General features: G+C 43.6%; 1 protein-coding gene across 2 annotated transcripts in view; it reads left to right on the top strand.

The window, feature by feature from the left end:
• chchd3a (coiled-coil-helix-coiled-coil-helix domain containing 3a) overlaps positions 1 to 13234 on the top strand; it is a 63876-nt gene extending 50642 nt beyond the window's left edge. Inside the window, exons 7-8 of one of the 2 annotated variants that reach the window (XM_084573080.1) lie at positions 7791 to 7926; positions 12282 to 13234. In XM_084573080.1, the coding sequence (XP_084429206.1) occupies positions 7791 to 7926; positions 12282 to 12305 (160 nt within the window). In that variant the 3' untranslated portion in view covers positions 12306 to 13234. The remainder of the gene's footprint in view (positions 1 to 7790; positions 7927 to 12281) is intronic. The other variant, XM_084573082.1, reaches the window with a different exon arrangement.
• Positions 13235 to 21889: the final 8655 nt, after the last annotated feature.

The following is a 21889-nucleotide window of genomic DNA, read 5'->3' as shown; positions in this document are numbered from 1 at the left end:
TGCAAAGCACTAAAGCCGAAGTCACAGCAGTATGTTTTTTATTTATTTTCTTTCTTTTTTTTTTTTTTTGGAGTCGTTGGAAAGACTGAGCGGCGTTTTGACCCCTCTGTCAGGTGAGGGCGAACCACAATTCTGTATCCAGGCAACCCCGGGCGCAGGGACAAGATGGTGGTCAGCTGAGGAGACAGAAGTCAATAACTGCTTTAAAAGCTCTTCTTTCGGTCTTAAGAGCTTCGCCGTGCTGGCTGTAAAAAGCACACGCGATTCGAGAGGGACCTGCGTGGGCGCATACACGGACACGCAACGCACGTACACACCTTTTAGTAGCTTATTTAGCGACTTTGCTGTGCTGCAAATGGTTGGGAAACCCACTCAGAACTTTTATTTCCTTTTGGTATTTGTTTTTTTTCCTCATATACTATATGGCACTATAGGCACACAGTATGTACTGCATATTTACCAGTAACCATATAATATCAGTGTTCGACAAACATGGACATCTTTCATTGAATGTTTTAAGCATTCGTCCTTCTTGAAGCCGGTGTCCTTATAAGAGGGTCAGAGAGGACACACTCCCCCTTTTTCCTCTCACCCACTCATCCTTCTTTGTCTCCCTCAATGCTCACTTAATATAGGAACAGTGTTTTCTGTCTTAATTTAAATCTCCTCCACTCACTCCTTCTTCGTTATTGTCTGCCTTTACCTCCCCCCCTCACTCTCCGTCGCCAATCTTTGACAGTCTTTTATCCCTCACTGTTTTCTTGAATCTGTCTCTCTCCCTCTCTGTCCCTTCCCTCTCATTCAATCTCTTACCCATGCTGATGGATTTCGCTGCGGGGGGTCACTCAGGTCCGCTTTTAAAAAGCAGCATGGGCGAAACGTGCGTCATTTTTCTCCTTAACTGGATCATTTGTATTTATTTACTCCCCTTATTACTGACGCCTGCCTTAACTAGAGAGAACACGAGGGCTTTTTAGGAGGGAACCGGCACCCACCCCTTAACCCTATTAACCCCTGAGCGGACCCAAATGATGATAAATAGACAATGTGGTGATTGGGAACTCAATCTGGTGGCAGGCGGGAGTAATCCATACTGTCGATGGAGCATGTGTTGCTCCCGAATGTCTGTGTGGGGTTTGGACAAAAGCAGGAGTTAGACATGTGGTAAGATGACCAGAGAGACAGAAAGGCTTTTCTGTCCTTTTCTTCATCAAGTGCTTTTTAATGATACCTCTATAACCACACCACCATTAAAACCGAGCAAATGGCTTCTTCTAGTATTGACAAAAGTCCTATGAAATGGAAAGGCAGCAGCTGCCCAGACTTATCAGCAACAACTTATTTTTCAGAAGTATAATTTTATTGGTAAAAACGAAGTTAAATGCTTTTGAACATGATGTCTTTTTTGAAAGCTTAAGCAGTCTATGGTCTTATACCAAGTATTCCGTTGTGTGCTGTTAATAGACAGCATCAGTCAGAAGAAGACAAGCGAAGATGTGCACCGAGAGTAGTTTGATCAGTGAGTCATATTTGCAATGCATTTTATTGAGGACACGTCTTAAAAAATGATTCTTATAAAGCATACTGCCTTTCCACCAATGTGGACGAGGCACTAGTGCCAGTTCAAAGTTGGGTTAACTTTAGAACCTTTCCGCTCCCTAGTGAATTACACCGATCAGGCATAACATTATGGCCACCTTCCTAATACTGTGTAGGTCTCCCTTGTGCCACCAAAACAGTTGTGACTCATCAGAGAAAGGACATGGGCCTTCTGAGGGTGTCCTGTGGTGGCAACAGAATATTGCTAGAGGGGGCCTTTGGGTCCTATGGTTGGAGGGCAGGGGCCTCTGTGGATCATCCCACAGATACTTGATCAGTTTGGGATCTAGTGAATTTGGAGGCCAGGTCAACACCTTGTGCTGTTCTTCACGTTTTTTTGAGTTGTTTCTAAACCGTTTGTGTGTGTGTGCCTGTGTCAGGCTGCATCCTGCTGGGGATGGACACTCCTTGACTGCCATCAAGGAGTGTCATTGCTATGGGGTGGGGGTGCCTGGTCTGGTCTAGATGGGTGGTACATGTCTAAGTAACATCCACATGAATGCCAGATCCAAAGGTTTCCCAGCAGAACATTGTATTGTCACCAGATGGTCTGCTGTCAATGGTTTTAATGTTGTGGCTGATTGGTGTAGCCATGTTTGAGTCTCATCTCAAACGTCCCTCAACCTGCCTTGGTGGAGAAGGCTTAACATTCTGCTATTGATTATTTCGACATTGACTGATTAGCGTTACTAATTTAGTAGATTATAGGGAGAAGTTGGCGCTCTTGCTGCTATTAAACGGAAAACTCTTACAACAGTCCACTCCAGTCTGTGCTGCCCTCCATTACTGAGGACAGCGTTTCCCTCGCCCCTGTCTCAATTGTCTTTGTGTTTGTATCTCCGTGCGTCCCCATGTGCTTTTCCTTGTCTCTGCTCCGAGTTGTAATGCATCTGAAATTATGACAGATGAACGTACCCCTTTCCTCATGTGTCTCACACTCTGTCCAGCTATCGGAGCCGACTGCATCGCTAACAGAGATCTATGAATGTCATTTTAGTGCACGGCTCTACAATGTTACAGTAGATGGTCAATATATGCTGGTTTGAAAAATGGACTGATACCGTTCCTGGTGCCGTCTATCGGCGCAGCACATGCATATTGTATGAAAATCCAGACATCGATCACAATACATCGTCCGGCTCGCGGCCAGTATGTTCGTTAAAGCCACAAACCCAATAAGAACATGTCCCCTCCATGTAAATGCTTGCGCAGTGGAAGGCTTGAAAGAAGGGACGGTGTTAAATGATCTGGGGACACCTTGAGGAGGGAGACGGACATTGAGAGGGAGGGAGAAGGTGATCTGTTCTTCTTTATTGCATGTTAAGTGGGACACATTCAGTCTCGCACACTATTTCTGACCCTTTACCAAATTATTTGTCCAATCCGAGAGGACAACTTTGCAAAGAAAGTGAGGCGATAGCTTCTTCTACACCTCTCTCCTCCACTTATCCTCCTTCTCTTCTGCACATTTTTTTCTGTCCAATATCTCTCAAGTCTCTGTTTCAGTTTCTGTAATAAAGCATCTTCTCTCCGTGGATTGTCCCCCACTACTCTCTCTGTCCATTGTCCTTTTTCTTTTTTTTTCTTTTTTTTTTTTACTCTTTCCTTTCTATTTTCTTTGTGATTTATGAGACAGAGCTGAGAAACCGTAATGTAGATATCAAATCCAGCCTCGCTCCTCCCTTTCATTCTTGGCTCTATCAGTGCATCAAGACTATAGGGACTTGGTTTGTGTGTATATACCTGTGTGTGTGTGTGTGTGTGTATATGTGTGTGTGTGCTGGGAGTTGGTCTGGAGATGGAGTTCTTATAGCGACCTTTACTGCTACTAATGGTACGAGTCGAGACCCCTATATGACTGTTTAGATTTACTGTCTCAGGGGTACAAGGGTGCGGCTCACGCGCTTACCCTCGCACACAAATAATAACCGACTGTATCTGTCCTGATATCTCTATTTGTTTTAGTGTCTCCCAACACGTGGAGTTTTATTAAATGTCCCGTGAAGCTTCGGGGGTTGAGGGATGGGAAATAAAGGAGAGGAGAGGAATGAAGGCAAGGTATAGATGATGAAAACGAGAGAGAAAGAGTGGGAGGATGTGGGACATTTATTGGCAACGACTGGTTCTATAACCTGTGGAATAATCGTTGTATTTGTGTGGGTAGACATTTATGCTGTAGCATTATAATTTTTGGAAACATAACCTGACTAAGCCATAGTTGTGCTCCTCGTGTTTGCTCTTCTTCAATTATTGGAGAACATTTTGACATCTTCTGCCCTCAGGTATATAAATATTTGGCTCCAAATAAAACCAATATTCTCTCTTCTTCTTTTCGACACAACAATAGCTGCAGCTGGCTGATACACCGATCAGCCATAACATTATGACCTAATATTGTGTAGGTCTCCCTTGTGCCTCTAAAGCAGTTGTGACTCATCAGAGAATGGACATGGTCCTTCTGAGGGTGTGCTGCGGTGTCTGGTAACAGAATGTTGTTAGTGGGGGGCCTTTGGGTCATTTGGGTTGAGGGGAGGGGCCTCTGTGGATCATCCCACAGATATTTGATCAGTTGGGGATCTAGTGAATGTGGAGTTGTTCCTAAACCGTTTTTGTGTGTGTGTCTGTGTCAGGCTGCATCCTGCTGGGGATGGCTGCTGCCATCAAGGAGTGTCATTGATATGGGGTGGGGGTGTCTGATCTGCTCCATGTTGGTGTTACATGTCAAGTAACATCCACATGAACGCTAAGTCCAAATATTTCCCAGCAGAACATTGTATTGCCACAAGATGGTCAATGTTATTTACTTCTCCTGTCAGTGGCTGATCGGTGTAAATCTTAACGGTACTTGCTTGTCCTTTTATCCTCCACCATATCAGTCCCTTGTTCTTCACCTTACTTATCAATGTCAACACAATTATTGGGCCTTTGGGACACTTGGCTGCCGTTACATGTCTTGTCTTCGCCATGTGTGCAGCGATGGCTCAAGCTAGCCAGACAACAAGGTCTAGCAAGTGAGATTAAAGACACTCTTCTGAAAGTTGAGAAAGAACCCACCACTGTTTTTTAACTTGACTCATGAAAAAAATGTGGAAGAGTCCAGAGAAGACTTGCCTATACAGCTATTACTATGTCTTATCTTAACTAATCCAAATACATCACAGCCAGTTAACCAAAACCCAAATTAAACAGCCAGAGTAAACCAAGGATGGAAAAAGCACCAGCAAGCCTCTGGCCTTCACTTTTTTTTTTTTTTTTTCATTTCCCTTACATCACTTAAGCGCAATTACAAACAAGCTTTGCTCTGGGAAATTTGAAACAATATCCCTGTTTATGAATGCCTCGCTACTCAGGTTACATGGGAACTGGATGATTCATAGTTGTTTTTGACTATATTTATAAGGACACCCTGTGATTCCCACAGTAGATAGAAAAAAATGGAGCGTGTATTTGATGGAGTCATGCGCTGTAGTGAGGCATTGTTGGTGCAGACGTTAATTAAATAGGAAGGGCAAAATCCCCCTTAGCTTCAGTGTATTTCCATAACAAGAATGAGAAAGATTGGTGATGACCTCAGGCCGGTAACTAATTTAAAAAAAAAATATATATATATATATGTTTTTCTTTTGTATTATACTTCATTTTACTGCTGAAAAATCTGGTTCATTTTCATATGTCAAAGGTAAAAAAGGCTGATCCTCTACTGGTAATGGCCTATGGCATATCCATGGTGTATAACTTGTCTATTGTTTTTGCATCTGCTCCCCCTGATGCATGGCAGTCACACTATAGTAAATGACATGAGGGGATTTAATGTAAAATGAAGGAGTGCGGGGAGGTTGTAGTCTTTCCTGACTGGCTCTGTGCGGCTGGCAGCAGGAACTTAATGTTAATCTTAATGATAGATGATAGAAGATGCGGCGTGCAGTCACAGAGTGTGTGTGACAGTGTTATTGTCTCTATGATTAACTCAACCGCCGTCTCGGCCCCTTCCCCTCAGAGAGAACCGGAGAGCAAGCAAAAATAAATAAATAAATAAAATAGAAGTACCACTATTTAGTTCCCTCATCAAGAAATGCTCTTCACTTCTATCCACCCTCCCTTCCTCTGTCTTCCCTTCTGTCTCTCTCCGTCTCTCTCTCTCGGAGGCCATTACTGGTGATAAACACTGTGGTTTGTATCAGCAAGATGCACCTGGCATTATAGCGAACGCTTAAGAAAGTAATTAGTGGGTATATGTGGCTCCTCTCGTCCCTGTAGATGCCCATAGGCGGTGTAATAAATGAACGGCGGGATCCATAGGAATAGGATGGCAGCGATTTCTGCTAGCGCTGCTGTCATCGTTCAATACCCTGACGCAGAGCAATGGCCTTGTCATGCCTCCTAGCAAATGACTGAATTTCTCCCTGATGGATCCACGAACGCAGAGCCTCCTCTGCACCCGACAGTGTAATGTTCCAGTTTGATCTGAAAGTGGTAAATGTCAGGTATAATTCAGGGTATGAACCTACCCTGAAAGCAACCAAAATGTACTATATATATAAAAATAGAGTTAGCTTAGCTTAGTGTACAGACTGTTAAAGGATTTCGGCTGTTTAACTTAGTGGGCGCACGTATTGATTATTCATTTTCTTGTTGAGGTTGGTGAATGTGTGGAGGCCTCCTCTCATATTGTCACAAATTGTCACTGACCTGCACTGACAAGGACTATAGATTTTTGCAGCACTCCTAGCAAATATAGCCACATGGTAAGGCACATATGTGCACACCTCCACTGCCACAGCTTCCTGCCGCATTGCTCTCCGAGTAATGACCCATGCGACCAATCCCCAGCTTTGTATCCAAGGGGGTGTAATTTCCCTCTCCAGGGGGCAAATCAAACATCTGATTCTGACTACGGGGGCTCAGCCTCACTCCCCGATATTCCTTTGAGATCCCCAGAGTTGCTGACGGGCACAGTCTTTTTGTCTTTCACACCCATGCTAGGCGTGTTTAGTGAGGCAGATTGAGTGTCCCGAGCACTGGTGTGAGCAAAACGATGACGCCTCCATTAGCATAACAGCCCAAGCATGTGCAAGTGTCGTCATTATGGATTTTTATGGTGGGTGTGTGAAGGGACAGACAAAAGCAGTTAACCAGGCACCAGCTCTGGCGGGATATCCCACTGCTTACACGGACAAAAAAAAAAAAAAAAAAACGTCCAACACTTGCATACACCAGAAGAAGTCTCATTTAAAGGCACTCATGTTTAGTCGCTTCTGTCGTTAGATGCGCTGTCATCTGGATCGCAACTAAGACAGCGGCACTACAGCAGACCTCAAGGACAGCTAAGTTACTGATGTGTGGCTTTTAAGCAGACTTATTAGCATTCACACTCGCAAACAACAACTTCCTTATGGATGCCGGCAGATTGAATTTTCCATCCAAGGTGATAGCTGCACAGTTTATAAATAGTTGACACTTTCAGGGAGGCCTTCTGAATCGATGGATGGATTCCCTAATACCCACTAGAGTGATCAATACTCTCTTCTGTGAGACCTTTTTAAAGGGATTTTATTGGTAAGATATAAGAGGATAGACTAATTTACCAGGTGGCTACACTTAACTCTGTAATTTTAAGCTCATCATCATTATCATCAGTACATTGTAACAAGTAAGGCACGTCTAGATTAAACCGGCTACCCTTTTCTTCTTTCGCTCTGCATCGCGCATTGATTCATAGAGTCACCAACTGAACCGTGATGGATCTCCTTTTCGAGGGATGAAGCCATTGCCGGATTGTCCGTTTTGCGAAAAACCCTCTGGCCTCTCTGTTGATACGTTGTAGTGCACACACGGTCATCACAGCAGGCTGTGGAGGCTGCAGTGACCCTTGATCCTCCTCCCAGCAGATACAGTAATACAGATGCTTGCTTCAGGGTGTTTTGGACTGGAATGACAGTAATAATAAAAAACGCCAAGGGGGGTGTACACACACACTGTAAACTAGAAATATGTCTTCATACTTCTCTTGTAGTCAATAATTCACAATCATATTGTCATTTTTATTTTCCCCTCGTGTTTGATTTTCATTCTTTTTGTGCCATTCTTTTTAGACTGCTATCCCTTTTCCTCCTACCCCATCCCGAACTCCAGCTTAACACCTTATTTTTCCCTGTGTTCACTTTGTTTTGTTCTCCTTCTCACCTCTGCAGGAGGTACGAGGTGAATCCTGTGTGTGCAGACCTACAGGGCCAGATCCTCGCGTGCTACAAAGACAATGTTGGGAAAACCCTGAACTGCTCCAACATAGCTGCTCTTTACCTGCAGTGTGTCAACGAAGCCAAACTGGTACGTATTTACTAAACCAAGGTACGAATGCAATGTAATCAAATCTGTATTATGGCACACCAAACCAACAATCAGTCGTAGGCTGGTGCCAGGCCGTCGGTGAACATCTGAGACCTTAGTTTCTGCAGAGTGTCATCACTAGTCAAACCCCTGCCAGGGGCTTTTCACCAGGTTTGTCATGTTAAATGACAGTTGATTAAAGAGATCGCTCTGATCGGCTTAACAAACCAGCACACGAGAGGAGACAAATGGAAACAAAGCAAAGAAGTTCAAAGAGCACACGCAGAAGGCTCTTCTTATTATTCAGCTTTATCTCATCTAAATATTGAAATACACAATAATATTTTCATGACATGATCATCTAGAATCTACTGGAACCCCGACTGATCAGCATGCTTCTGGCGAGGTCAGCACTGTCTGATGGTTTGTATCTCCTCCTGGAGATCCATCTGGACCATTGGCTGTTGTCTTTATGGTGTGTTGAAGTGCAATGTTTTGGTCCAGAGAAGGCAACGTCATAGTCTGCCATCATTGCTGATCATTCTTTGGAGTCAGTTTGGTGTATAACAGCTTTTACAGATGTGTTACCAAAGAAATTCCATCAAGTCCAGAGATTATGTTCCACATTATCGTTATCAGTTGCTGAAGTTAAACAAATGACCATTTCATTGTATGAAAAAATAACCATGTTTTCCCCCTTTGAAAAGAATGGCAAGTACGTGCATGCATCCTCATGGACCGATGATATGTAAGTCGTGGCCCTTCTTTATCTGATAGTGTAGATTTCAGTGTGTGTATTACAAAGTAGTGTGTGCGTGAGCTACAGAAGTGAGCTACATCCTAGGGCTCACAGCTTTTGTGTGGTAGCTACAGAAGGGCAGCAATTCCCTTTTTAAATGTCTAAATGAATTAAAATTACACACACACACACACACATGCATACACTGGCATCCATTTACATGCTCCGGCTCTTTGCTGTTAGACAGGAGAATATAATTTCCAGCAGGCTACTGGCGCCTGAATAAAGCTCACTCTAAATAGCCAGTTTAAACCCTATGGTCTATTTCCATAATACCTGCTGACACAGACCTTCCCCCGACTGTCTCTCTGTGTGTTTTAATGTAATAAGACCAAAGGAGTTGCAGCTACTAGTTGGATACCATTGTCCTCTCTCCTTTCACAGCCAAGTGCAAATGTTTTTTTTTCACCCTGTGTCTCACACAGTCAAACACTGTACGGTAATAGTAATGTCACTCAGGTTGATATTAACTTGATTCCCCCTCTCTGGAGTTGCAATATGTAACATCCATTGCCCCCAAAAAGACTCAATTTGCATTCATAGAGCTTTTCTATTAGATTTTTTTTTCTTTTTTTTTTTACAATTGTTTTCCCGGAAATTGGGAAAACTGAGTTTTGTGTCTCTCGTTCACTCTCGTGGGTATTGGTATTAGATCTAAAAGTCAGATGCAGGGAAAATTTTTAAGCTATATGTCATGTAAATTGCAGTATGTTTTATTCATCGTGTGGACGTGCGTTTAAGAGAGCTACCTGTAGCCTCGTCAAGATTCAGCGAGGGTGTGTTCGCAGTCCGGATGCTGTTATGATCTTTGTAAATTGTTTGGAAGCAAGCCTGAGACGATATGGTAATCCGCTTGTGTTTATCACCCCGCAGCAATCACAGCGCACTCCTGTTCGTCTGTGCTTATCAGTGGAAGGCTTGCTTTTTAAAGTCATTAAGTGCAAAAGAAACAGTTCTGTGATAAGGCTTTAAAGGATAATATGCAGAATTACAGAGCCGACAAAATAGGGGGGGAGGAATGGAGTAGGGTTTGATATGAGCTGATGCAGCTTCACGATTAGGATGTTAGCACAGCTTTATCAGAGCAGAGCAGGAAGCTGCTCCAAGAGGGAATGTCAAATGATGTGACTTTGACCTCGGGAGGTCATAAGATCCATAACTGCCCTCTAAGAGTCGCCTCTCATTTTCTGTCAAAGACATTTCACGGTGTATCTCGGAGAGTTTCCACATCCCTCCGTCCTTCGTCTTCAAATCTAAAATTCAGCTGAAAACTGCTGGTATAGATAAAGATGTCCAAGATGCCATCTCACCAAGGATAACAACCAAATCCCCCAAATCTCAGTTTTGCTTTATTGACCCCTCAACTGGAGTCAGCCGAGATGGAGGCGTTGTCAGCCGCCCTGCCTTTGTCACTGATAATTAGCGTTCTTATCGCCACGGTCAACGATAACATTTAGACCCACTTTCGCTTTCTTTTGTGCCCTCCCTGCCCCACAATCATCCTCCCTTCCCTCCGTCCATCCACTATCCCTAGTCACATTTCTAATGCATTCAGCTCCTAACAGGTCTGATAGCAAACAGTGAGAAAGAGGCAGTCGAAGGACAGATAAAGTCCTCCCTCTCTCTTCATGAATAGGAGTTTATCATGGAGGCCGATCTCTCCATCCACTGCTTGCCTCCTCATTTCATATTCTCACTGCATGACTGCCTCGTGCTCCCTATCTATTCCTTTTCCACTTCATTTTTTAGACTGACCCTTACATCTCCTTTTTACTCTCAAAACTAGATTCCTTTTTGTGGTTTTAGAGGATACTATTGCATTGCTGTCAATATTGCTCTTAAGCAGCGTAATGATTTAATATCTCAGTTCAACATTAAGCCATCAACTGTTGACTCGACACATGTTTGCGCGTTTAATTTAATGGATGTTTATGATTACAAGAAAGCACAGTGCCTCTTAGGCTGTCAGTCTGTTCATTTTGCATTCATCAAGATAATTGCCGAACTGTGGAACCATGGTGACATCTCTAAAGGACTGAAGCAGAAGATCAGACAAGACTTAAACGAATCCCCAGGTTTGCCATGTCTAAAGAAAAAGACAAGCATACTTTGTTTCACCTCCATTCACCCCTTGAGTCTCAAGAGCCTCTGGCCAATGAAGGGTTGGACCATTTGGACATATCACCCAGGTTAATTGGAAAAACTAGCTTTAATTTAAGTGAGCATTGGGCCATTAACAGACATTAGTCAGTTAGAGATTCAGGTGGCCACAACCTAGAGTCCACACTAATCAGTTGGAACTCAAAGAAGCCACATCGTTGAGCGGTCTTCAAGAAACCTCAAACGAGTCCAGTTGCCTTCGTTTTAGCCTTGATGAAGGTATACCAGGACCTTCACAGACCTCCAGTTCCTCCAGTCAATTGCCAAGTACTTCTGTCAAATGACCCTTTTTCCAAACTGTTTCCTTGGATGACTTTTCAGATGGTTCTGTGTAACAAACCATCTAGCGCATAAAGTTTATAGCCTACCCTGTCGCTCTCGATACCAGTTGGATTTCGAATGATGACGGTGTAAATGATGTAGTTTTGCATTCTTACTGGCAGTTTCACGCTGATCAAGTGACAGACAGTCAGTGGCGGTAATGAACAAAGAAGCATAGTAATGTCCCAGCAAAGGCAGTGAAGAAGAGACAGCAAGCTAGACCGCTAGGATACACCCAATCCCAAAAAGGTAAGAAAACACTGACAAGAAAGGCATCCATGAGGAACCTTTGCTGAGGTCACTGTCACAGATATTAGTTGGGTTGCTGCATCTCCAGTGAGTTTTTTTGTTTAGTTTTGGGTTTTAATTCATTCTAGTCACACTGCTGTCATGTTCCTATATTTAAGTAGTTAGATTGATAGAGTAGAAAGTGTTGTCAGTAGCCACAGTAGAAATGTTGGTGAGAGTTACCATGGGACCGTCTAGTAGGTGTTTACTTCAAAGTCAGATTTTTGCCTTAACCTGGAGTTTGTACTGTAGTAGGCATGCTAGGAGCAATATTTTTATCAATAGTCCATTTACCGTCAGATCAATAGTTCAGAAAATAAACACTTTGGAGAAATGTTACTGACATGGACTTATCTGAGCCACGGCGTTCTCGTTATTAAGCCGGTCAGCGAGGAAGAGGATACTTAACTTTCTGAAGATTTCTCTACGTTATTTCCTTCCTATGTCCCTTGTTTCTCTCGGTTTTTCTCTCTTTCTCATCTTCTCTCAGGCAGTTTTCATCCAGTGGCATCTGCTGCAATAGGCCGGTTCAAATGGTTATTGACAGGGAGTGCTGGGGATTTGTGGTTGCACTTATCGCTAACATGGAATCCAGTGCCCTTGGGTCCTTTCTCTACTTCTTGAACTCACTTCATCCTCTTCTCTTTTATTGCACTCTCAGGCATTCCTCTCTTTGCCTCGTCTCTCATGTGTGAAATAATATTTTCCTCCTCTGTTTGTCTATTTTGATATTTTTGTTTGCCTTTCCGCCTCTCTGAAGCGCTTTCTTCTCTGTTTTTGTCTGCAGAACAAGTTGAGGACCGGGGGTTAAGGATGAGGAAGACGAAAGAAGGAAGCAATGAAGAGTTTATTGTGGGCGAATACTGATTATTGAATAACTGACAGGCAGATTAACGTGTGGAGTGGAAGACGGGAGGAATGAGTCAGCACCAAGACAACACACCCTCAGAACCCTGTGGTTAACCAAACCAGAACCGAACACAGCACCCTAGGAGAGTTTTAGACACCTTTGTCCTTCGATTCTTACCTCCTTCCCCACCTCTTTCACCCTTCGTCTACCTCTCCCATGAGTTTGGCAAAGGGGCGGTGACACTGTTTGACATTTTGGAGACACAGCAGGGGCGGACAGGACCCACCAAGCCTGAGCTTGGCCCTCTGGAAGGACAATAAGGATTTACTGGGACCACCTCAAGAAAGACAGCCACCTCTTTCACAAGTCACTTTGACCCATCCTCACTCACTCCAACACTGTTAGAAGTATAAAAGTCTATTTTTACTGATAAAAGTCAGTCCTGATCCTGTAATTCATTGTTTTCCTTTTCCAAATGCATTATCCTGTACACACAATCCTTCTTCAGTTTGTGTTTGATGTTAATAACGTAACTAAATGCGTGTTGAGTATTCATCGAGGCCGACACTTGTGACAGTGTATGATCAGAGGAAATAAAAGACCGAACGACACAGGAACTGTTGTTGAACTATTCTCAATAAATATTCAGCGGACACCGTCTCTCGTTCTCTCTCGTGTGTGCGTGTGTGTGCGTTTTAGTGTGTGTTTTATGCTAATTACGGCAAGCATTACCAGTCTTTGATGGATACGCGGCCCTTGTGTTGTCACAACGACATTTGCCAAACGGAGTGAATGCGCCCAAGGGAGGAGGACTGAAGCGCGGGAGAAATATTCATCCCTGATGTGGTACATCATCTATCTTTCTCTCTTGTTTCTTTGTCCGCCTTCCTTTATATAGCTCCGTTGCAGGAACCCTCTGCGTGCTGTAACTTTTCGAGGGGATTTCTACCTCTTCCTTATCTCCTCATTGTCCTTATTTCTTTTTTACTTATCTACTTCTTTCCCTCCCTTCTTTCTTTCTTGAGTGCATTTCTTCTCTGCTCAGTCTCCCGGGCTAATGTTGTCTTGGAGGAGACGGCTTCTCCACGCTGTCTGCACTCTGCCAGACTCTGTGGGTTGGATTTAACCGGATAGACGGACACTGTATGTGTGTGTTTTGACAGTGTGTGTGTGTGTGCGCATGGGTGGGTGGGGTAGTTATGCAGCAGCCACTTTTTGTAGCTGTGGTAACTGTGTGTTGAAGTCAGAAGGACGCCGTCTGGGTCTGACGCAGGTGATCGCAGAGGAGACGTTATCTTAACTCTGCATCAGGAGAAGAAACTGCGTGTGATGGACGGAGAGGCCGGAGAGACAGGGTGTGTGTGTGTGTGCGTGCAAGCATGTGATTCGAATTGAATAATCCCCCTCTGTCTGTCAGCTGTCCTTTTGCTTTCTGACTTTTGGAGTCTCAAAGGGGTTAGGGGTTGACTTCTATTATACAGCGTGTGTGTGTGTGTGTGTAGGAGGGGATTTCTAAAGGTTAGGGATAATGGGTATTGGAGTTCAAGGCAGGTGTTTCTCCACAGAACGGACTAAGCCCATTTTTTTTTTTCTTCCCCCACTTGTTTTTCACTCTGACACAAGCTGCATGACTTCACTATCTGACCAAGTACCTCTGAACCGAGGATAAGTGATTTAACAGTTTAGTCTCTGTGTAATGAGATTATATCCCCTCTAATATAATTAAACGATGATTAGAATCATGAGATCTAAACACAGCGCTTACCTCTGTCTGTTTGAGGCATCCACAGCAGCTTAAAGTAAAATATTTCAACTCCAAAGAAGGAGAATTTTTGCAAATAAGCAGGAATTGTGTTAATTGTGTTAAAACTTCTCAAAGTAGGTTTGGATGTAAAGGAACATTAATTGCAAGTGAAATGTTAAAAATACATATTCATAAAGAATCTGTAGCTGAGATGTCCTTGAGCATTGAGTACTGGCAACAGGCTGTGTTCAATATGTTCTCTAGAGGTGATGGAGGTGCTGGAGAAAGTATTTAAAGAGACGGTGAATCAGATTTGGCATCCGTACGTTTCCTTTTATGGAGAGAATAGTTACAGAATACACTTTAAAAAAAAATGTTTCCAAAATCTACTGGACAAATGTGTACTTAGCATGGTACTGGTTGGGTAGTTCAAATCTTTACTTTCAAATCAAGAAGCTCTAGGGACTTGCTGAGGGTAGCTCCTCCAGGAAGTACATACCCTTTTTTTCCCCAGTTAACATTCACACCAACGATAGGAACCCTGATGTGTCGTAACAGCTGACTGTTGGTTGGTATAGCAATGTCACTTCAGTCCCACTTCACATCCTTTACGATTTTTCCAGGCTAACATTAAGTGCTGTTGTTTTCACATCAAACATTTATCAGTGCTGCATTAATGCGTTCAACCGACCAATGTACGCTTACGTCTGGACCAGTGACTTATTACACTCGTGGCTCAGCCTGTGCTGGAAAGCACCTACGATCTTTCTTATTTCCTGCAACACTTGCATGGTTCTTCCAACACTTACAGGAACTTAAAGTGCCAGTAATGTGTTATCCAAAGTAATCCTGTGTCCTGTTACCTTCAGCAAAAACGTACCAAGGGACCCATTACTGCTCTCGGGCACATCCACAGGCCCACGGTGTGTTGCCTGCACGTCTACACTACGTACTCTACACATATCTTTGGAAAGCTGAGATTTGAATAATGTAAGCCATTTCAAAAAGCAATCATGACAGCAGGAACAATCAACGCTCCTGTCAGATCAACAGCAAACAAACACCAAAGATTTTCCCCCAATACTTGTCGAAACACTTTCAAGGGCACCGATTTTTTGAGCATTTCTCCCTTTTTTATATGTTTTCATTTCAATCTTGATTTTAATTGTCATACGTCTTGTTTTCATGTTTCCAGTGCGTTTGTACCATGGCGCTGTTTCTTCAGACTTTCAGCCATGCATAAATAAGGTGCCCAGAACTGTTGTGACACATACAATTACCCACCACAAAGGCTGCATTATCCCCCTCCCCTGCCAGTCTTTGTCATGATTATCTGCGTTGAAGATAATGCAAATTGTTATGATAATTCTTCTTGCGGTTTGATGGAGAAGAGCATGTGTGAGGAGACCCCTGAGGGTCAGCACGGCTGTCACGCATGGAGGTATGGTCTGTTTTTGTTATTACCCACTGATGTGACATACATGGGAGATGGCAGGAGAGGGTTTCATGCGCGGCGTATGAAGGGAATGTGGACTTTATTGAAGGTGTTGCACCCAATTCCAAGAGAAAATCAGTGTCAGTAACTATCTTATGTTAAGACACGGTTAGCAGCAGTATTAATGTCTTACCTGTACCTGTCCAGTACAAAATGTGATATGATATATGATGCAAAGGAATTCAACAAATGGATGCAGTCTCATAGAAATTAGTCATACAGCAAAGCAGATGTCAAAAATAATGTGCCTTGTATTTGGAGCCATACTTTATTCACTTACTATCCTGGCGTGATTTCCATTTTGAAGTCTCTTGAAATAAAGTATGTCAATTATCTACAATAAACTTAAGACCCCGGACTACTCTCCATATGTTCTTTTTACTGTTATTCCCATCGGCCTCCATCAGTATGGCTTTCACTGTCTCTTTAGTACCATCTGTCTCTGTTTGAGCAGTGAAACTTTGTCACTGCCACCAGTTCCTGCATTGGACTGCGTAAAGCGATTAGGTTAAAGCTACAATTTCATTTCAGTGCTTTTATGGTATTTCTGACCCATATTGCCTCTCTTCTCCAAAGAAGCTGGACCGAGAGAAAAAAAGTAGCACAATGCACTCAAGTCTGCCGTACAAAAGACAACATCCTCCACCATGATGACTAATCACATTTGATTTAATGACCCTTTGCAAAGAAAAAAATAGCTTTTCTTTTTAAAGTTTACCCCACTCTTGGTCCCTGGCTCTTATCCTCCTGTGTGCCTCTGCACGCCTTTTTTCTCCACACACTCTATCCCTATTCTGGGGTTTTGGGTTTACTCCCTGTTTTTGTTCTTTTGTTCTGTCCCCCTCTGCTCTTTTCCTCACTTTTACCCCACTTCTTTCTCCTCCTCACTTGTTCTAACTCATTGAGGATATTGAGGAATAGCCTGGCAGCCTGAGGGGCGGATCAGTTGGCGATGATTGGCTCTCCTCGCTTGCCAATGAGGTGTGAAGCGTCTGCCATGCTGCTGTAACTCTTCTCTGAGGGCCACCCTCGCCTCCTTGCGAATCTGCGCACACAGTTTCGCACAATATGCTTCAAACAGACACAAGCGCCTGACAAATGCGCTCGCCCGCACGTATTCGCAACACAACAGAAGAAACTACGGGAATGTAGTTGTGTCTAGGCAAGGACATCTCACCTTGTTTGGACTTTGGGAACTGTAAAGACACAGACACACACATAAAGAAATGTTCTTGGTTGGCAGCGATGCCAGCGGGGCCTGCAGATGAGAGCAGGCCGTCATACACTCCATTCTAGTAATGGGCAGGCAGATGGCAGGCTGCTCTGTAGCCTCTGCTTAGGCTGATGGCTCTATTCATCAGGCTGCTACGCCCTCCCTGCAGCCCTGTGTCGGGCTACAATTTATGGAGCTCTCTTTTCTTGCACACTCCCCTCTGCCCCTCTGCCATTCTCCCTCGCTCTTATTTATTTGTCCTTTTTTGTTTTAGTCTGCACCTCTTCTCCTATTCTGTCCGAGTCCGCTCCGGTGTCTGTCTGCGTGGTGCCATAAAAGGCCCTTTCATTCAGGCAAAAACTTCTGCTGCTAGGGGAGTGAGTTATTGGCTCTGTTTTAGAAAGTGCTGTTAGCTTCCTGTTTTTTTTTTTTTTTTCTTTTTGGCACACTGAAGTTTTGGTCATGCAGACACTTTTTTTTGGGTGAAGAGCTACTTGGTGGCAGAGAAGACCTCATTGGAGTGAGTGAACCGTTTTTGAGCCAAAGGCAGTTTACTGCAGTGCAGATGATTTAGCTTGAGAAAAACAAACGGGCAAACCTGAATGCTAAAGTGTAGGACTTTTCCATCTAGTTAAATGTCTTTTACATTCTTGACGAACTTGTTTTTCAAGTTCTAATCGGCTTAAGCTAATCAACTTGATTAAGATAATCGGCACCGGGTAAATCTTTCTGGTGCTGGAACCCAGGTGGCGATGTTTTTAACCACGAAGTAGGCTATGGCAACTAGATGCATGGTGGACGTCTGGTAGAAAAACCAAGGAAGCATTAAAAAAAAATAAGGAAAGCCCCAAGTGTTCGGAATAGATTCAGTCCTTACGTAGCTTACGTAGAGCGAGCGTCATAGCTACGTAAGCTACTCCCAGATTCTCACAAATGAAAATCTGTCAAGACCAGCCCATATTACTGAGTCAGCTAGCGTTGTTCTGAGATGATAGATAACTCATGTCTCTCAGGTTACACCAAAGCCCCGATGCCAATGGTAGGACGTGAGCTGGTGTATTATCAAAGTGGATCCGTTGCTCTCTTACGTCCAAGCTAGGTTAGCTTAGCTCTTATCCTACAAGCTCAGTTCCTGGTGTTGCTCCATATTCTGTGACTCATAAGAGGAAAAGTCACCTTCATGTACTGTATATATATAGACCGTATCTGTGTAAGTAGGTGTTATAAAGCAATAGTTGGACATTTTGAGCTTTGTTACCAAGATTCAGATCAGTAGATTAGAGTTTGGGGATGGTGGAAGTAGAAATGTAACAGAAATAAAACTCTCTCCTCCTTGCAGATTGCATATGTAAGTTTAAATGTTCCTCTTTTCTCGCTAAAGGTTTCTTTGACTTTGCGACAACTTTTTATTTTTTTTATAGCTCACCGTTGTGTTATGGGGACAACATGTGAATTTTAATTATGTATAAATGGCTTGCTGTCCCGGTGTGAAAAACGCTACAGCGGTAAAGAACTATCTGTTGAATAAGTGATAGAGGTTGTGCGATGGATAGCCGCGCATGTATGTGTGTGGCTGCATGAAGAGGGAGTGAGAGGCACAGCGAGTGAGAGAGCTTTGACTCTTCAGCTTCCCTCCAGAGATGGAGTGAGCGATAATGAGACCCTGAGCTGCCGTGTTGAAGAGACAGTAGGAGCGGCTGGAGATGAGGATAACCTTGAAGACCTCGTACATTCACACACAAAAAAGAAAAAACTCCAACACACCCACAAACTTAAAGCAGCAAACTACTTGGTTTGTGGTGGTGGTGGTGGTGGTGTTGCATCATAAATGGTCAATAATTAATGCTACCCATAGGGAGTGGAACGTAATTGTGCTGCAGCATCAGGAGAAACTAGTTGACGAAGAGAACCTTGGCTCTCTTTGTATTTTCACTGCAAGGAAATCAACAGACTGCAGATTTAAGATGTGTCTGTTCAGTGAGTGACAGAGTGACAGTCCTCACCATATTGGAACTTTATACTTTCTCTGTTTGTTTGGGCTCATGGGAAGACAGATGTCGGACAAACAGTGAGACAGAAGTTTATTAATGAGGATGAACTCACTTGCTGAGACAGATAACTGCGGGCTTTTGTTTGACACTTCATACTTTTACAGAACTAGATTTTGTATTTGCTTGTGCTATTTCAGTATTCAGTACTGGTTATTTTGACAAAGGGAACTTTGCACAGTTGCACTCTGGTTCACATCAAAACAGCCACACAACGAGCCTTAAGAGCGGGTGGTCTCAGCGTGGTCTTGAACAACCTCTGGAGAGAAGGTGATTTGTCCTCAGTCTGACCCAAATACCAGGAGTGTGCTGCAAGTTTGAGTTTAAGAACTCATTTATGTGTTAGCTCCCTTGTTCTGATGAGACCTCTGAAGGCAGCACATCCTTGAAATGTGTGAAGCCGTGAAGTATTTTCAGGTCTGTTTCTTTTTTAGCCTTCAAATCAGTTGTGACTCATCTGAGGGTGTCCTGTGGTATCTGGCAACAGGAAGTTGTTAGTGGGGGTCTTTGGAGGGGCCTCTGTGGATCATCCCACAGATACTTGATCAGTTTGGGATCTAGTGAATTTGGAGGCCAGGTCAACACCTTGTGCTGTTTTTCATGTTTTTTTAAGTTGTTCCTAAACTGTTTTTGTGTGTGTGCCTGTGTCAGGCTGCATCCTACTGGGGATGGCTGCTGCCATCAAAGAGTGTCATTGCTATGGGGTGGGGGTGCCTGGTCTGGTCTAGGTGGGTGGTACATGTCTAAGTAGCATCCACACCAGTGAATGCCAGGTCCAAACATTTCCCAGCAGTACATTGAATTGTCACAAGATGGTCAATGTTATTTACTTCTCCTGTCAGTGGTTTTAATGTTGTGGCTGATCGGTGTATATTATCACAGTTTTATATACTAATACACTGTAGTAATAACCACATTGCTGTGCCGTCTTTTACGGTACTTTTAGGTAAAAACAATACAAAACACATGCACAATAGTTTGTTACCTTGAATTCATCAAATAACAGACACACAGTGGATGAAAGGCCTAACGAAGATGTCCAGAATGAACACATTACTCCCACATGAAGGTTATATACTCCCTACATGTTAGAGAATGCCATAAGCTAGTGGCTAGTAAACCTTTTACATGGCCCTGCATAAGCCTATCCATCCGTGACCTGTGAGAAGTCAGTTTAGCCTAATCCCCGCAACTGTAAAAAAAAATGTTTTTCTCACTCTTCAGAAGAGGATTTAAATTACTTTACGCTTACAACTTGTGCTGCGGCGTGCCCGGAGATGTGGTGTGCAGCTTTTGCCTGGAGCGTTAATTTTGTCCACAAGCCCAGTTCACTTGGCTGAGCGGGGTCCCAATTTATATACAGCGGCGCTCGCGCTGTTCCTTCTGATCAGAGCTACACATGCACGGACTGACTTTGTGTTTGCCCTCCTATTGTCATATGAGATGCGTCAGCACGTCAACACGTGCGTTCGAGGTTAGACACACACACACACACAAACACACCTGTTCACACAAATACAAGCACAGAGAGGGGGTGAATACACATGCAACATGACCATAGCTCTTGCACATGCCCTCTCATATTGTAAGCAAAGGGCTCGAGGGCAAATACAGATATATTGCACATTAACACACATACATGCACACACTGAAGCATGCTTTGTGTTTTATACCTCATTGTCCCAGTTGCGTAAAGTGCCTCGAGGCGATGCAGGCACACAGCACGATTATCTCCATTTGATGTCGGTGAATGGGTCATATTGGGACGGGTGTCATCATTGGGTCATCATGGTAAACACACACAAATAAACATCTGTAAACCCAAGGGACCCCTGTGCATGGCGCACAACCCAGCCGTGTGCCGGCGTGCTTAGTCGCTGTCTTTATTTTATTTTTTAATGCTAGCCAGGAAATGTAGTTAACAGCAAATTCCTCACTGGCGCTCTTTCATTTTATCTTCACAGTATAAATTTCTGTTGCATTTATAGACTTGATTTGATGCTCACATGCGTGATGAATATTAAACACGACTTCCTTTGAAAATGACACACCTGCTTTTTCCTTTTTTCGATGGTATCGCATTTTCGCCATTACTCTATTACGGACCATCAATGTACTTCCATTGCCCATCACATGCGGCTCCTCTCATTTCTCGGGTTTTGTGCCACCTCGTCTCCTCTCTCCCCCTCTCCTCCGTCGTCCGCGGCTCGCGACGGGAAATTGATCTCGGTGCGCCATCTTGAAGGATGTCTGCCTTCCTAAAATGCATCTCGAGGGGAAAAGAGGTTTGCTGAAGAGAGTTATGAGCAGAGCGCATCCTTTTTGGAAGCCTTCGTGACACCTGTGACGTAAAGAAAAATAAGGCATACAAGCTGGAATACTATTTTTAAATGTGTTAAAAGGAAAGCGGCTAAAATTCGAGGAGCCGAGGCGAGGAAAAGTACCGAGGATGAGGGAATAGTCCTGACAAAACAGCAATTAAATGAATCCTTTCCTTCGTTTTTTGCAGAATATTGGCAAAAGCAACCGTCTCCATCCAATTTTTCCATTATCTTTGGGCAGAAACCTCGGTTTTGTTGGCTGTTGGCAGGGAGACCATTCAGATCTCTTTCATGAATTTGCTCTGCTCCATAATCTACATTTTGTCCACCTTTAATTTAACAAAAAATTTAAAAACACACCCTTTCCTCAACAGCTTTCCCATCGGGCCCTGCAGAGACGCTCTTCAGTGGAGTGAGGCGTCCTGAGTGTTGACTAATCAAAGGCCCTTTCATGGGCAGAGACTGATGGCTTAATTAGAACTACTAATGTTAATCACACTTAAATATTTATAAGGAGGAATTCTTTTGTTTAGCCTTGACCTTTCCCGGGAGCTCATTAACATGGTTGGTGCCACTGCTGGTGTTGCGACGTTTCTCTTAAACACGGCCGCAACACTTGCCCCCCACCCGAAGCGGTTATTGATTTTCATCGAGCAGACATGGCGCTGTGTTAACGCTTTGTTCGAATGACATTGGTTTATCAAGTTGAGTTTCGCCCCGGAGG

The sequence above is a fragment of the Chelon labrosus genome (assembly GCF_963514085.1).
Source record: "Chelon labrosus genome assembly, chromosome: 23".
In the NCBI taxonomy this organism is placed as follows: domain Eukaryota; kingdom Metazoa; phylum Chordata; class Actinopteri; order Mugiliformes; family Mugilidae; genus Chelon; species Chelon labrosus.
This window is presented reverse-complemented; position numbering and strand designations above follow the sequence as displayed.